At 41.1% G+C, this 15,044-nt stretch overlaps 1 protein-coding gene across 2 annotated transcripts in view; it reads right to left on the reverse strand.

Annotated features, from left to right (window-relative positions):
* Nucleotides 1-15,044, reverse strand: part of KIF26B (kinesin family member 26B) — a 347,114-nt gene that overhangs the window by 45,930 nt on the left and 286,140 nt on the right. For both annotated transcript variants that reach the window (XM_063443207.1, XM_063443206.1), the window contains exons 9-10: nt 14,077-14,260; nt 7,331-7,490 (exon numbers count right to left, since the gene is read on the reverse strand). In XM_063443207.1, the coding sequence (XP_063299277.1) occupies nt 7,331-7,490; nt 14,077-14,260 (344 nt within the window). The remainder of the gene's footprint in view (nt 1-7,330; nt 7,491-14,076; nt 14,261-15,044) is intronic.

Genomic DNA, 15,044 nt, shown 5'->3' on the forward strand with positions numbered 1-15,044 from the left:
CTGTGTCTGCAACATGATAAATTAGATATTTTTCATTCTTGCCATTTGAAAAGCAGTAGGGCATATGGTCAAAAGATCACAGCAGCTCAACATCACAATTCAAAAAACAGGTCTCTGTTCAATACACTCAGAAATAGATTTCTGGTTAATATTCTTGCTTTGCGAACCGCTAGCACAAAGAACAATGCAATCTTCAATATATATATATATGTTATTTGGATTCAATAGGGATCAAAGAGGGAGAAAGAATTTCATTATTATGTGACATGAAGAAAAAAATCAAAATCAACCTATTATTAACATATTGGTATTGCCTGCTATCTCTGCTAGAGTAAAGGGTCAAACCAGGGCTTTGATTAATTTTGACATAAAAAAAAATATATATATATGTATATATTTAGGGAAAATTTGCTTTTTATAAATGCATGGAAGGTTGATTTTGCTGCTTCCGAACACTAATTAAAATGTTCAGTAGAAAGTAAAATCACTATTTCTTAAAACACATTAGTGTGATTTACAAGCTCAAGCATTGCCTAGCAACCAGTCCTCTTTTTGATCATGGTGGTTTGCTTGTGCGTTTATTTTACTAAAGCCTATGCAACAGCCCAACATCTTGCATATACATTGTATTGCATTTAAAAGCCATATTTATATATGTGTCATTACTAAATATAAATATAAATGTAATCCATGGTATTTCAAAACATACTTATGACCCTAAACACGTATCCACGCACGTACAAAAACTAAGCTGTCTTTTAAGGCTATGTAAAATCACCTCTGACAAGCATGCGTATGGGCATTATACTGTGTTAAGTCTACCATTTAGTCAATGTCAACCCCAATATTGGTGTCTCTTAACCCTGTTTCTTTATTTCACTTAAAAATACAGAAAGAGGTTTGCTTAATTTAAACCAATATAGCTTTATTTATTATATATGTTTGGTTGCATAATATTAATTGTAGTGCATGTTTATGTGACTGTTATTCTGGACAAAAGTAAAATTGTCATCTCCATTATTATTTACATTTTAAATTGAATGAGTCAGTTAGGAATGAATTATTTATAATAGAACTCAGTCCATGCTGGACCTTAAAAGGTTAAGATTTTCCATTACTGCCAAATACTGAAAGGTAATGCACTCAAGACTCTAGACATGATTCAGTATGTCACCCTCTTAGTGACCCTAGAAATAATTGTTCTGCCCCTGTATGTAAAAAATAATTTTTTAGTATATCATCCTGGTTTATGCTTATGAAACTGAGGGCATTTAAAAGTTATGAAGAAGGAATATAGCCAATGGAAACAGACTATCCTAGTAAGATTACAATGATGCATGGGCAGTGTGGATGTTACCGTGTTTCCCCGAAAATACGCCCTACCCCGAAAATAAGCCCTAGCTGAATTTTCGGGGTGGGCTGCAATATAAGCCCTACCCCGAAAATAAGACCTAGGCAGGGCCGGCGCCTGCCGGCCCTTTAAATGCCTCAGCCGCCTCAGCGCTCTATAGAGAGCGTTCAGACGGCTGCCGCACTGCCTCACCTCTCCTTCCCTGTAGCGTGGCCGAGCTCCTCTCCGGTCCGCGACCCGCCCGGACTGACAGGAAGTGTGCACTTCCAGGTCAGTCCGGCCGGGTCACAGACTGGAGAGGAGCTCGGCCACGCTACAGGGGAGGTGAGGAGAAGATTGGAGGGGGGGGGGAGTATTACAGGGAGGGAGGGAGGGGGGATGATATTACAGGGAGGGGGGAGAGTATTACAGGGAGGGAGGGAGGGGGGATAATATTACAGGGAGGGAGGGAGAATATTACAGGGAGGGAGGGGGGAGAGTATTACAGGGAGGGAGGGAGGGGAGAATATTACAGGGAGGGGGAGGTGAGGGTCTCTGGGGGGGTTACACAGCACAGACACCGGCTGACAGACTGGCTCTAAGCCCTACCCTGAAAATAAGCCCTAGTGTGTTTTTTGTGATTAAAATTAATATAAGACCCGGTCTTATTTTCGGAGAAACACGGTAGATGGAACTAATGCTTTTGAAGATTATGGCTGTGCAAGGGCAGTATATGGCAAAAGGGTAAGGTTCTTAAAAAAATCTTATTGTTTGTCTATTATCTTACTTTAGCCTCGATTTAATATTTTCGGATACAATTCTAAAATGATTTTAATATTTTTTTTAAAATAGTTCAATATTTTAATATTTTGATATTTTTTGAAAATATTTTTTGATATTTTTTATAGTTTGATACAATTATTTTAAGTTTCTCCCGATATATATCCCAGATACACACGTATTTAACTTTTGAGGTGAGTTTCTGTTTAGCGGCAGCCACTAAATAGTAGCGACAGAATTGGACCAGTCTCTAAATAGCAGGTAGCAGCTTGGATAAAGAGTAATGGGAGCTGTTAGTTGCTACCTGTAACTCAGCGGCTGCACACCATCAGTAGCGACAGTGGCTTCAGAGAGTTCTAGTTTGTCTGTAAAAATTAGCTATAACATTGTAAATGAGCCCTAGCATATTTTTTCTGCAAAAACTGTCACCAGTGTGAAGTTATCTTTAAGCATAATAAAGGTTTTACCCCTTTAAGACCAATGATACATCAGAAATGTGATGACAATAGCAAAGAATTTGCCTAATGCTGGCCTTGTGGTTTTATTACATAGGACTAGTTTTAATCAGAAAGCTTTTTACACATATTAATGAATTCACACTCTCCTGAAGCCTCTCTGCAAGATACTGATGAAGAAAAATTAGAACTTATCATATTCTCAGTGTGCAAATATTTTTTTATTTTTTTTTCTGATGTCGTGCAGGCTCCACTCACAGACCTGTCATGGTTGACAAATGAAGCTGTTTGCTTTTATTTTCTGCCTAATAAGATAAAAAGACCGTGCAAATGAACAAAAAGGGCAACTTGCGTTTTTTTTCTTCCATTTTCTATGGCAGTATATATATAGTCAGCCAAGAAACAGTACATATATTATGCACGTGTGCAGAGGGAAGCTAATATACTCATGCAAAAGAAAAGTACACTTAATTGAGAAATATACAGGAAATACGGTATGTCAAGTTTTATTACTACATTATGTGAAGATTTTTCATTTTAATCTCTTTTCAAACTCCCTTAATGCAGTGACTTGTAGTTAGGCTGTTGCTGACAGAATCTTTCCAGACAAACATCCTTGTCTGTGGTGCATTGATAATTACATTTTACTATAACTTCCTGAGCTCAAGGAACAATATGAAGAGTATATAACATTAACCTGTGACACAGGAGATAGATCTGATGGCTTGAAAATTGGTGTTGCCATAGTAGATGAGACATGCTCTTAAAGGGACACTATAGTCACCAGAACAACTACAGCTTATTGAATTTGTTCTGGTGAGTAGAATCATTACCTTCAGGCTTTTTGCTGTAAACACTGTCTTTTCAGAGAAAATGCAGTGTTTACATTACAGCCTAGGGATAACTTCACTGGCCACTCCTCAGATGGCTGTTAGAGATCCTTCATGGGTCATGGCTGCCTAAAATGCATCCAAACATTCAGTATCTCCTCCCTGTGTATGCAGACACTGAACTTTCCTCATAAAGATTCATTGATTTAATTCATCTCTATGAGGAGATGCTGATTGTCCAGGGCTGTGTTTGAATTTTATGGCAAGACAGGATGCTTCATATTTGCTTTAACCTTCTTTACTGAACCTCCCAGCAGCAAATAAATAGTTAAACATAAAGAGAAAAAAATCTGATGATGTCAGAGGAAGTTCACAGGCAGAGGCAGCAGCTTCCGACTTGAATACAGGTAAGATTTTACTATCTTTAGGGAGGCAAAGGGGGCTAGATAGTGGTTTTAACACTATATGGTCAGGAATACATGGCTGTGTTCCTGACCTTATAGTGCTCCTTTAAATGTGTCAGCATTCCTTTTACTTATGTGAAGCTATTACAGCAATACTAGATCAGCTTAAAGGACCACTCTAGGCACCCAGACCACTTCAGCTTAATGAAGTGGTCTGGGTGCCAGGCCCAGCTAGCTTTTACCCTTTTTTTTTATAAACATAGCAGTTTCAGAGAAACTGAGGGTTAAGCCAGCCTCCAGAGCCTCTAGTGGCTGTCTCATTGACAGCCGCTAGAGGCGCTTGCGTGCTTCTCACTGTGAAAATCAGTGAGAGCACGCAAGCGTCCATAGGAAAGCATTATGAATGCTTTCCTATGCGACCGGCTGAATGCGAGCGCGGCTCCTGCCGCGCATGCGCATTCAGCCGATGACGTCGCGAGAAAGAAGAGGAGGAGGAGGAAAGCTCCCCGCCCGGCGCTGGAGAAAGAGGTAAGTTTAACCTCTTCCTCCCCCCAGAGCCCGGCGGGAGGGAGGCCCTGAGGGTGGGGGCACCCTCAGGGCACTCTAGTGCCAGGAAAACGAGTATGTTTTCCTGGCACTAGAGTGGTCCTTTAATTGTGCTAATTAATGTGAATAGTGTAACAGCATTTTAATGACTAAAACTATAATGCATAGCTTTATTGATTAGTTAGCTGTTAGTTGATTGGTTTATTTATATCAGGGACTCATCCTTTTTCTAAACACAAGGAAAATTATTTATCCATTCATAATTTACTTCTCTTTTTTTGTCAATCTTTCTTTTATTAAGGCATATTTAAGGGGTACAGAGTAAAGAGCGGGAAGTGCATAAGTATTTCACAAGGTAGGGTCAAAACAGAGCAATCAGTGTTCACATACATTTCCAGAACCTTAATGCCTCATTTTATGTTTTTATGTGTCGATGAACAGTAAATGTTGTGTTTCTATAGGCTAAACACTAAACATATTCGATCAAGCTGAACGTTACAGTGAGAAATAAGCTGTTGTATGCGTTTGTCTTTAGGTTAAACATTAAACATATGCTACCAAACAACGTTACAGTAAGTATTAGACTGTTGCTTGCTTTTGTTGCAGGAGTACAATATTATTCATGTTATTCACGGTATAGGCTCATTTTTCTTTACCTTTGTAATGAATATATCATAGTGTAACGTTATGAGTCTATATGCTAAATATTAAACGTATTCAATCAAGCTTATCGTTACAGTGAGAGGTAGACTGTCGCATGCATTTGTCTATCGGTTAAAGACTAAGCATATTCAATCAAGCTTAACGTGACAGTGGAAAATACTGTTGCTTGCTTTTATCTATAGGTGAAACTTTGAACAGATTCAATCAAGCTTAACGTGACGGTGAAAAATAGACTGTTGCATGCTTTTGTTGCAGGTATACAATATTAACCATGTTATTCCCATCATAGGCTATTACATTTAGTCACCCTCTTTACTTTACATATGCTAAGACAATACCCCATGAAGGGATACGTACATCCTGCAGGCTCGAGTTTGCAAGAGAGAAATTAAGTAGCTAAATACAGTGGGAAATACATAATGCATGAGGATATGCTGTACTTCGTTTAGGTGTCCTTATGTATTGCAGAGCAAAATAAAGTAGAATAAAATGACAACACAGCATACGAGTAAGTCCTGCAAAAGCTGACATGATTCTTCCCCTGGGCATGTGGCCAGACTGGCTAGCAAAACAGGGTGGCGGGGTCTTCCCGATGTCGTGGTGACACTGCAGCTGTGGGCCGCCCATCTTCGGCCCGAGGCCTTAGTAGGTGCTCGTGCCTGGTCGCCATTGATCCCATCAACAGGATCGTGGGCCCAGGGTTCCGCCGGATCCCGGTGTTTTCCCTGGGGGTATGGCTGGCTATGGAGGAGTTCCTCCTGTTGAGCACCCAGCTCGGATGAAGGGCGAGCGGTCTCGTCTGCAGCGCTATCCACTTGGGCGATGCGTGTTGTGGTACTGGCGTTGTGTGCTTGATGTATCCCCTTCCTTGGGAGCTGCTCGATGGCATGTCTCAGTTGGCGTTTGTTGCCCAGGGTGGTGAGCCAGATGGTGTCTGTGGTCTGCTTCGGTCTCTGCGGTGCGGGTCTTACACACGTGGCCTCCGCCATTTTAGCTTCGGGCCTCGGCCTGCCTGGTGGCTTGTCATTGCCTCCGGGTTTCACTGTGGAGCATGGACCGGGATCACCCCCCCGGTCCAGAGGGGGGGGGATCAGGACCGGGTCCGCAGAAGTGCCAGACGCTTGTTGGGCTCTGTTGGGCAGGATAGTGGAGCGGCGGCCGTCCACTCCACTCACCGCCAGGTGGGATCCCGCATGGTGCCGCGGGGGTCCCTCCTCCGGGGGACTAAAACTCCGGGAGCAAGCCTCTCCCCGACACCGGTAGCCCTGATGCATCAATGGTCGCGGTTTTCGGTCAGTTAGTATCACTAAAATCGTCCTTTATAAGCTGTATGAACCATGTTGTGCAGGAGCTGATCCGTCCTGCGACCGCTCAGCTCGGCGGCCCGGCCCCGCCCCCAATTTACTTCTCTTTTAATTTAAAAATAGCTCATCGTGTCATAACAAACATTCTCTTAGCTTAAAACTCACATAGGATATTCTGATAGATTATCAAACGCAGCTTCTCCATATCTTTCTTCTCTGGTATCTCTTTTTTGTTTTCATATTCTTTATTATGTTTTTGGTCATATTTATACAACATATACCACAACACTTACAAAACAAACATATATTAACAGGGGTAGAACTAAATTATTTTTCTTTTTACTACCGAGAATGGGGAGATCAGAGGCGAAGCCTTGAGATATAATCTTTACCACGGCGAATGGTTTTAGGGTTTAATACCAAAAATGATCAGATTATGAATTTTGTTTTATTCTTTTTTAGCCTTGATCCCATATATCATATTTTATTCTTGAGTCTAAAAGGTTAATACTAACCTCTTTTTCCATTTGAATTTGGTTTAATAGTTGGGTATATGCTTTCTGCCATATAGAACTGCTAGTGGATTTCCAATTTTGTGGATTTCCAGTTATCAATTTTATTGCTAATAGCATATGGATAAGCAACATTTTATCTTTTCTCTGATATCTTCTCTGATATCTTAATGACCTCTTTCCTATGCTGAAAATAATTATCTTACATGTTTGATCTCAGTGTCTTACAGCACACAGGCTCTGGCAAACTGCTCTATTTAGACCATTAATAACTATAATTTTCACTCCATAGTTTTGCTTATGCAATTCATTTACTTGAACCAATTACACCTCTTTTTTTGTATGTATTTATGCTATTATAATGTGTGCTTTTTAATAACATATGACCACCTAACACACATACTCATTGCTAGTAGCAGCTTATTTATTTGTTAATAAACAAGTTATATCTTAAGCAGAGGAGTACAATTATACACTACATGTCAATGTCATTCAAGGTCGCTTACTTGTATGGAATGTGTTTGCTGCCGTTGACCAGTGCAAGGATGACATTACCAAGAGCTGACAGTGAAAGGCAAAACCCAGTGCTTCCATCTCGGTTCTTGCTCAATACTTTTACACAGCTTCCCAAATCAATAAGATGCAATCGACTGCGGCCTCCCGACACTGCCACGAAGAGTAACAAATGAAAAAGAGAGAGAAATGGGCAAACGGATTATCCTTCAGAAGTTGATAAGTGGCAGCAAATTCTGCTGATCTATATTGATGAAGTATGTTTTTCCTATTAACCTTTTTAAAGCAAAAGCACTTAAAATGCAAAACACATACAATAATTTCACAGGAATGTCATGTGCCACATATTTATTATGCTAGCATAAAGCCTCAAGTGTTTAAAAAGATCTGTGGCTAATCACAATTTCCAAGGGACACCAATAAAAATTGTTTTGTCATTTAATAGTTCAGTGTAAATGTTTGTGTCACACTGACAATTTGTTTACAATATAAAGAGTGTATTTTTTTTTTTTTTTTACTTCAATGAATTTTTATTTTATTTTTAATAATTAAAGGGTTACTCCAACCACCATGATCCCTTCAGTTATTTGAAGTTGTCATGGTGGTAATAGAGGAAGTTAAATGGAAACAAAAGGAGAACGGTAACTTTGAGGTGACATTACTTCATTAAGATACAGAGGAAGAGCAAGACATATTTTCCATATAAACATATACAGATGTGGTATCCATACCAGTGCTAATGTATACTTAGTAGTATATAGAATTAGGTATGTATAATGATACAATATTATTTCAGTGTTGGGAGCATAAGGAAAATGTGGATGTGTTTTTTCTAAAAGACTACAAGCAGATAATGTTTATGGATTATATTCTATGGATTTAAGGCCAATTATGTGCTTAGCAGCTCTGTACAAGTTAAGTTTTCACACTGTTAATTGCAACTGATTTAGGGCTTCAAGAACATATTATGTTCGCTTGATTATTTGATTAAATGTATAGATTTCACATGGTAGATAATTCCTTCGGGATGCAGATCCTTCCATCCCTTTTTTCCATCTTGAGCAGGACAATAATCAACACCAAAATTCTGAGCTCTTAGAAAAGATGTACAGAAGAATAGGAAAGGGGAACATCAATAATGGCCAAACCAGTCATGGAGGAGGAATTAATCCAATGTTTTTCTGGGGCAGTGAACCCCGGTCACAAAAAAAGAAGAAACAACTTTTAGAGGGTAAGCCCCGTCCACCATCTTGGATAGCCACAGCATCCACACTCACAACAAATATGTATATATGTATCTTACCATACCAACTTCAAGTACAGTGCTCCTTGTAAAATGTTGTCTTTAGTAAATCAATCTAAAGTTTCCAAAGATGGCATAATAGCAGAAGAGGGCAAAGAAGGGTTAGAAACTACATGTATTTTGTGCTTAAACAGCACATTTTCAACATCTCCCTGCGGGTGGACATCAAAGACAAATAATTGGACTTATCCACTACATTTTTTTTTTTTAGAAAAGAGGAACCCTCAAGAAGCAGGTATGCTAATCAAACAATTACCGTATGTTATTTAATTGTTTCAGCCTTTAAAGGGTTAATACAATAACAGTAGCCTCTTGCTTTGACACTTCACAGTAGTTGAATTAGCAGAGGCCATGTTTATGCAACAGTGAAACCTGGGGAGGAAAGATTACAATTCAATGTGAAATATAAAAAATTTGCCTAATTAGAGAAGGAGAGATAAATAAGGTCTTGAAAGCCCAGAGTCTGACCATTCAATTAAAAACTGACAAATTGCTGGGTTTAACAACAGCTTTAATAACCACTTGCTTTGGCTACAGGAGATTTATTTTATTATTCTATAGTTCATATAATATTAATATGTTAAAATTGAATCTGCACTTCAATGTCAGGCAATCCACACACAAAGTCGAGCGATTTCTAAAAGCCAAATGGACACTTAGATCTGCTGGGTATTTCAGAGCTTCCAAACCTGGTCTGGCGTCTGTGCTTTTTTTTATTTATTTCATTTTATTGTTACAGATATTTGAATTATTGCCTAATTTTAAGTGTTCCTATGCAGCTGTATGCTTTGTTTTAGAGGCGTTTTAGATGAAGAGGTTTTTAAACCCAATTTTATTAAAATGGTATGGATATCTAGATTATCTTAACAAACAAGCCCCCAAACACAAAAGGTAAAATAAACTTCTATGGTGATGCTAGTGTAGAATAAGCTGCAAGAAAATAATATAATAAGAAATGTATGCCTTTTGAAAAAAAGTCAATTGGGATTTTCACATAGTGAACTCTAAGGGATATATTATTATTATTTTATAATTTATATAGCGTCAGCAAAATTCCATGACGCTGTACAATGGGTGGACTAAAAGACACATAATTGTAACCAGACAAATGGACGCACAGGAACAGAGGGGTTGAGGGCCATGCTCAATGAGCTTACATGCTAGAGGGAGTGGGGTATAGTGACACAACGCGTATAAGTAGGGGTAATGACATAGATTGCTAGAAAAGTATTAACTGGGAACTTAGTAGGTTATTTTTGACAGTTGTTGGAGAGGAGTCATTGTGGGAGTGGAGGGGTGGGGGGAGAATCCGCTAACAGTTTAAATGATATGCTTTCCTGAAGAAGTGTGTTTTCAAAGATTTTCTGAAGGAGTGGAGACTAGGTGAAAGTCTAATAGAGAGGAGAAGGGAGTTCTACAAAAAAGGTGCAGCCCTGGAGAGGTCTTGGAGGCGAGCATCAGATGTGGGAGTACGAAACAGGATAGACGTAAGTTTTTGGCAGAGCGCAGGGGCCTCGACGGGACATACTTGTGTATTAGGGAGGATAGGTAGGTTGGAGCAGCATTATGTAGGGACTTGTAAGCAAGCACCAGAATCTTAAGTTGAGCCCCATATCTAACTGGAAGCCAATGTAGGCACTGACAGAGGGGGAGGCGTGGGAGGTGCGGGCGGACAGGAAAATGAGCTTTACCGCCTCTTTTATAATAAATTGCAGGATAAATTGGGAACACAAAAGACCACTGAGAAGGGGATTGCAATAGTCAAGACGAGAAAGAACGACGGCATGGACCAGCACCTTAGCCGCGTCTAGTGTTAAATAGGGGAGGATGCGAGCTATGTTGTTGGGGTGGAAGCGGCAGGATTTGGCGATCGACTGGACATGAGGGGTGAAGGAGAGGGCGGAGTCAAAGAGAACACCTAGTCAGCGACGCTGTGAGGTAGAGGTGATGGTGGCGCCGTTGACTTGGAGGGAGACAGATATGGGAGTAGCAACACTTGAGGGAGGAAAGACCAGAAGTTCTGTTTTGGACAGGTTGAGTTTTAGTGAGCAGCTATCCAATTGGAAATCGCGGAGAGGCAGTCAGAGACATGAGTCAAGATGAGCGGATAGAGATCAGGAGAGAACAGGTAGATTTGCGTGTCATCTGCATAGAAATGATAATGGAAGCCAAAGGAGCTGATTAGTTTACCAAGGGAGGCAGTTGAGATGGTGAACAGAAGGGGACCAAAGACTAAACCTTGGGGGACACCAACAGAGAGGGGTTGGGGAGAAGAGGCAGAGTCAGAAAAATAAATCCTGAAAGAGCGCTGGGAGAGGTAGGAGGAGCACCAGGAGAGAGGAGTATCTCGTAAACCGAGATTATGGAGAATGAGAAGAAGCTGTTGATGATCAACAGTGTCAAAAGCAGCAGAAAGATCAAGGAGAATTAGGATAGAGTAATGGCCGTGAGATTTAGCAGCAATTAAATCGTTGGATACTTTGGTCACAGCTGTTTCAACAGAGTGACGAGCACGGAATCCAGACTGAAGCAGGTCAAGCAGAGAGTTGGATTCAAGGAGGTCTGTCAATCTTGCATACACAACTCTCTCAAGGATCTTGGAGGCAAACGGCAGTAGCGATATAGGGCAGTAGTTGGATGGGGGGTTGAGGTTGGGCTTTTTCAGAATTGACATTATGGTTGCTTGTTTTAAGGGTGAAGGAAATGTGCTGGAGAAAAGGCAGAGATTGAAAACTTTAGTGAGAGGAAGAGCAAGAGAGGGAGACAGAGTGCGGATGAGATATGAGGGAATAGGATCGAAGGAACAGGTGGTGGGGCGGGAGGACCGGAACAACATGGTTGTTTACTAAATTGCAAACCGGGACAATACAAATTGTGATAATTCTCAAAATTATTTTCATTTTGGAAAAATGCAACGAGATCCCAAATGCAGGCTGAGTTGACCGAGATGTTGAACTAAGCTTCTCTGGATTCTGGGAACCAGGGAACTCAGGAAACAAACAAATGGCAAAATGACAGTCATTGAAAGAGCTCATCTCAGTGGAGTTCAGTGCTAATCTAGATTATCTAGGGAGCTTGCTCAGGTTTAGCTTAATACTGGCTTCTAAGCAGACTGAAGCCACTAGAGACCTGATTCATGCATATACTGGGAATAGGTGAAGGTGCCATTTTGTAAAATTCAACTATAACAAATATTGGTTCCAAACGGTAAAATGCCTATATGAGTTCTGTGCCATAAAAATATTAAAATACACCTACAAATGTAGCTTTTGGGGCAGGCATGCATAGGATGCCTACAGCTCAAAACAGTTCAGCCTATGATACCATAGCAGTGTTTTATATCAAGTAGTCACAGATTAGAACAACATGATTTAATGGAGTGGTCTATGTGTTATTAAGCTAGATTCAGGGCCGGATTTTCCTATAGGCTAACTAGGCTTCAGCCTAGGGCCTCAAGATCAAGAGGGGCCTACATTCAAATTGTTAGCAAAATTAAAATTACACTATTCTAAAAACAGTGAACACTAAAACACTGAACTGAAAATAAGGAGAAATTCTACGCATATGATATGACCAGTGGCGTACTAAGGGGGGGCGGTCCGCCCCGGGTGCCACTTACTAGGGGGGTGCCCGGGGCAGACTGCAATGCCCCTTCTGCCATAATCGCCGAGACCGGCGGTCTGCAGCTCCGCAATGTGCAGAGCTGCAGACCATGGATCTCGCGTGCACTGCCCAATCAGAGCGTTGACACGGGTTACCACGGCAACGCTCTGATTGGGTCTCGCAAGATCCATGGTCTGCAGCGGAAATGAGGGCCACCGGACCACCAGGCAGCCCCCACTGGACCACCAGGGATTTAAGGTAATTTGTTTAGTCACCCCCCCTCTCCTAATCACCCCCCTCTCACAATCACCCCCTCTCCTCATCACCCCCCTCCATCTTACAATCACCCCCCCTCTCACAATCACCCCCTCTCATGATCACCCCCTCCCTCTCACAATCACCCCCCCCTCCTCATCACCCCCCTCCCTCTTACAATTACCCCCTCTCACAATCACCCCCCTCCTCATCACCCCCTCCCTCTCACAACCACCCCCCTCTCCTCATCACCCCCCTCTCCTCATCACCCCCTCCCTCTTACAATCACCCCCCTGTCCTTATCACCCCCCTCTACTCATCACCCCCTCCCGCTCACAATCACCCCCCTCTCACAATCACCCCCCCTCTCCTTATCACCCCTCCCTCTCACAATCACCCCCTCTCTCCTCATCACCCCCCTCCCTCTCACAATCACCCCCCTCTCCTCATCACCCCCTCCCTCTTACAATCACCCCCCTCTCACAATCACCCCCTCTCCTGATCACCCCCCTCCCTCTCACAATCACCCCCTCTCCTCATCACCCCCTCCCTCTTACAATTACCCCCTCTCACAATCACCCCCCTCTCCTCATCACCCCCTCCCTCTCACAATCACCCCCTCTCCTCATCACCCCCTTCCTCTTACAATCACCCCCCCCTCTCCTCATCACCCCCTCTCCTCATCACCCCCTCCCTTTCACAATCACCCCCCTCTCCTTATCACCCCTTCCCTCTCACAATCACCCCCCTCTCCTCATCACCCCCCTCCATCTCACAATCACCCCCTTCCTCTCACAATCACCCCCCTTCCTCTCACAATCACCACCCCTCTCCTCATCTCGACTTTTTTTTCATGTATTATCCGTGCCACATTTTTTATAAAGGTTAGTACCAATGACAACATGTTTCATTTAATATATTGTTATATATCACAGTAATTATGTATTTTATTGTCTCTCATGTAATTTACGAACTTAAAAATGGGAGGTGAAAGGGCCTCATAGGTGGAATAGCCTAGGGCCTCTTTTCATCTAAATCCGGCCCTGGCTAGATTACTATATGGGCCAATGTGGAATCCTGGAAGTGCATATCTATAAGGAAGAGTTTCCAGATATGTGTACATATATATGTATATTAAGCTTTATTATGATACCTAGTGTTCGGTTAGCGGACATCATACAATTAAGCATACATAAAACATCATAATCTTCTACAAACACAACTCTATTGTGCTTGAAGGTAAAAAAAAAAAAATCTTCAATAATAATCTTTGATAACACATGGATATTAAAGATGTTGCCCGGGCAATTAAAGTAGAACCCACGGCTGATCTCATCATTGTATGGCAAGAGTTAATACATGTGCAAAAGGCTGGCTTGGGTACAAATTAAAATGAGTCAACCATGGCCAATTCTAACTGAATCCCAGCCCATGAATATATTTCTAACGTACAGATAGATAGCAGCTTCAGAGAAAGGACATAAATGCAAAAACAGACCAATATTTATTAACGGACTCCAGATTCAACAACAGGTGGACATGAATACATTGAAAACATGTCCAGTAATCAGTACTCACTGCCTCCTTTCCCACTCTTTTCCATCCGATACTGGTAAATGTGCAAAGTAAACAGCATGTGTGAGTTTCTATGGTCATCTTCATCACAATCTCGCTGGCTGCTCTTTCGAGAGGCAATTGCTGCATCCAGGAAAAAGGCAGCTTTCTCCGCAGTGGGTGCCCGCAGCTCACTCTGGTTCTGGAGCTACAGAAAAAACAGATTGCTATTTCAGACACACTTTAAATGGAGATTCACAAAACTGTCAAATCATGTGTCTCATGATTATCTAGTAGGCATGCATGATATATGAGAAATGTGAGCAAAAGAGATGCATTAAATCACTATACAAGAGCTGAATTCAAGGAAACATAGCAATGATATTCATTGTAAAAACTAGAATAGGAAGCGACTTTGCACTACAAGGTTTGCTGGAAGAAAATCACCAGAAATCCTTAGAATTTATTATAATGATACTTATACTATCTTTCTATGCTGTTATGGTAAAGGCACAATGTTGTAAATTTGACTACTAAGTACCTTTTACAAGTCTAGTTATTAAACTGGGAGTGGACAGTCTGTCTAGATCAGCTATTTTGTCCTGGAACTTGAAATTCCCTAGTCAATACCTAACAAGAAAGAGTTTTATCTGTAAGTGTCCCCTTCTGGTCATGTCAACTATTTTTGCAAGTGCTGCATAGCATCGTGTAGTAACTCTTGTGAATCATGACTGTTTCATGGTTTTACAAAAATACTTATGTTTCTTAACTACTTCAATATTTAGAATCTATTTTCACATCAACAACATTAATTGTTTTTAACTTTTGCATATTTGTTTATTACAATAGTGCATTCAGATAAAAAAAAATGCAATTTGTCCAAACTTTGCGTGTTTGGCGACTCAAACACTGCAACTCTAAAATATGTATTACGAAACAAACTAAATGGGCGACGGAGGAGTTTGTTTCATGATTCAGAATTCAGAAAAGGG

This window comes from Pelobates fuscus, chromosome 2, assembly GCF_036172605.1.
Source record: "Pelobates fuscus isolate aPelFus1 chromosome 2, aPelFus1.pri, whole genome shotgun sequence".
Taxonomy (NCBI): domain Eukaryota; kingdom Metazoa; phylum Chordata; class Amphibia; order Anura; family Pelobatidae; genus Pelobates; species Pelobates fuscus.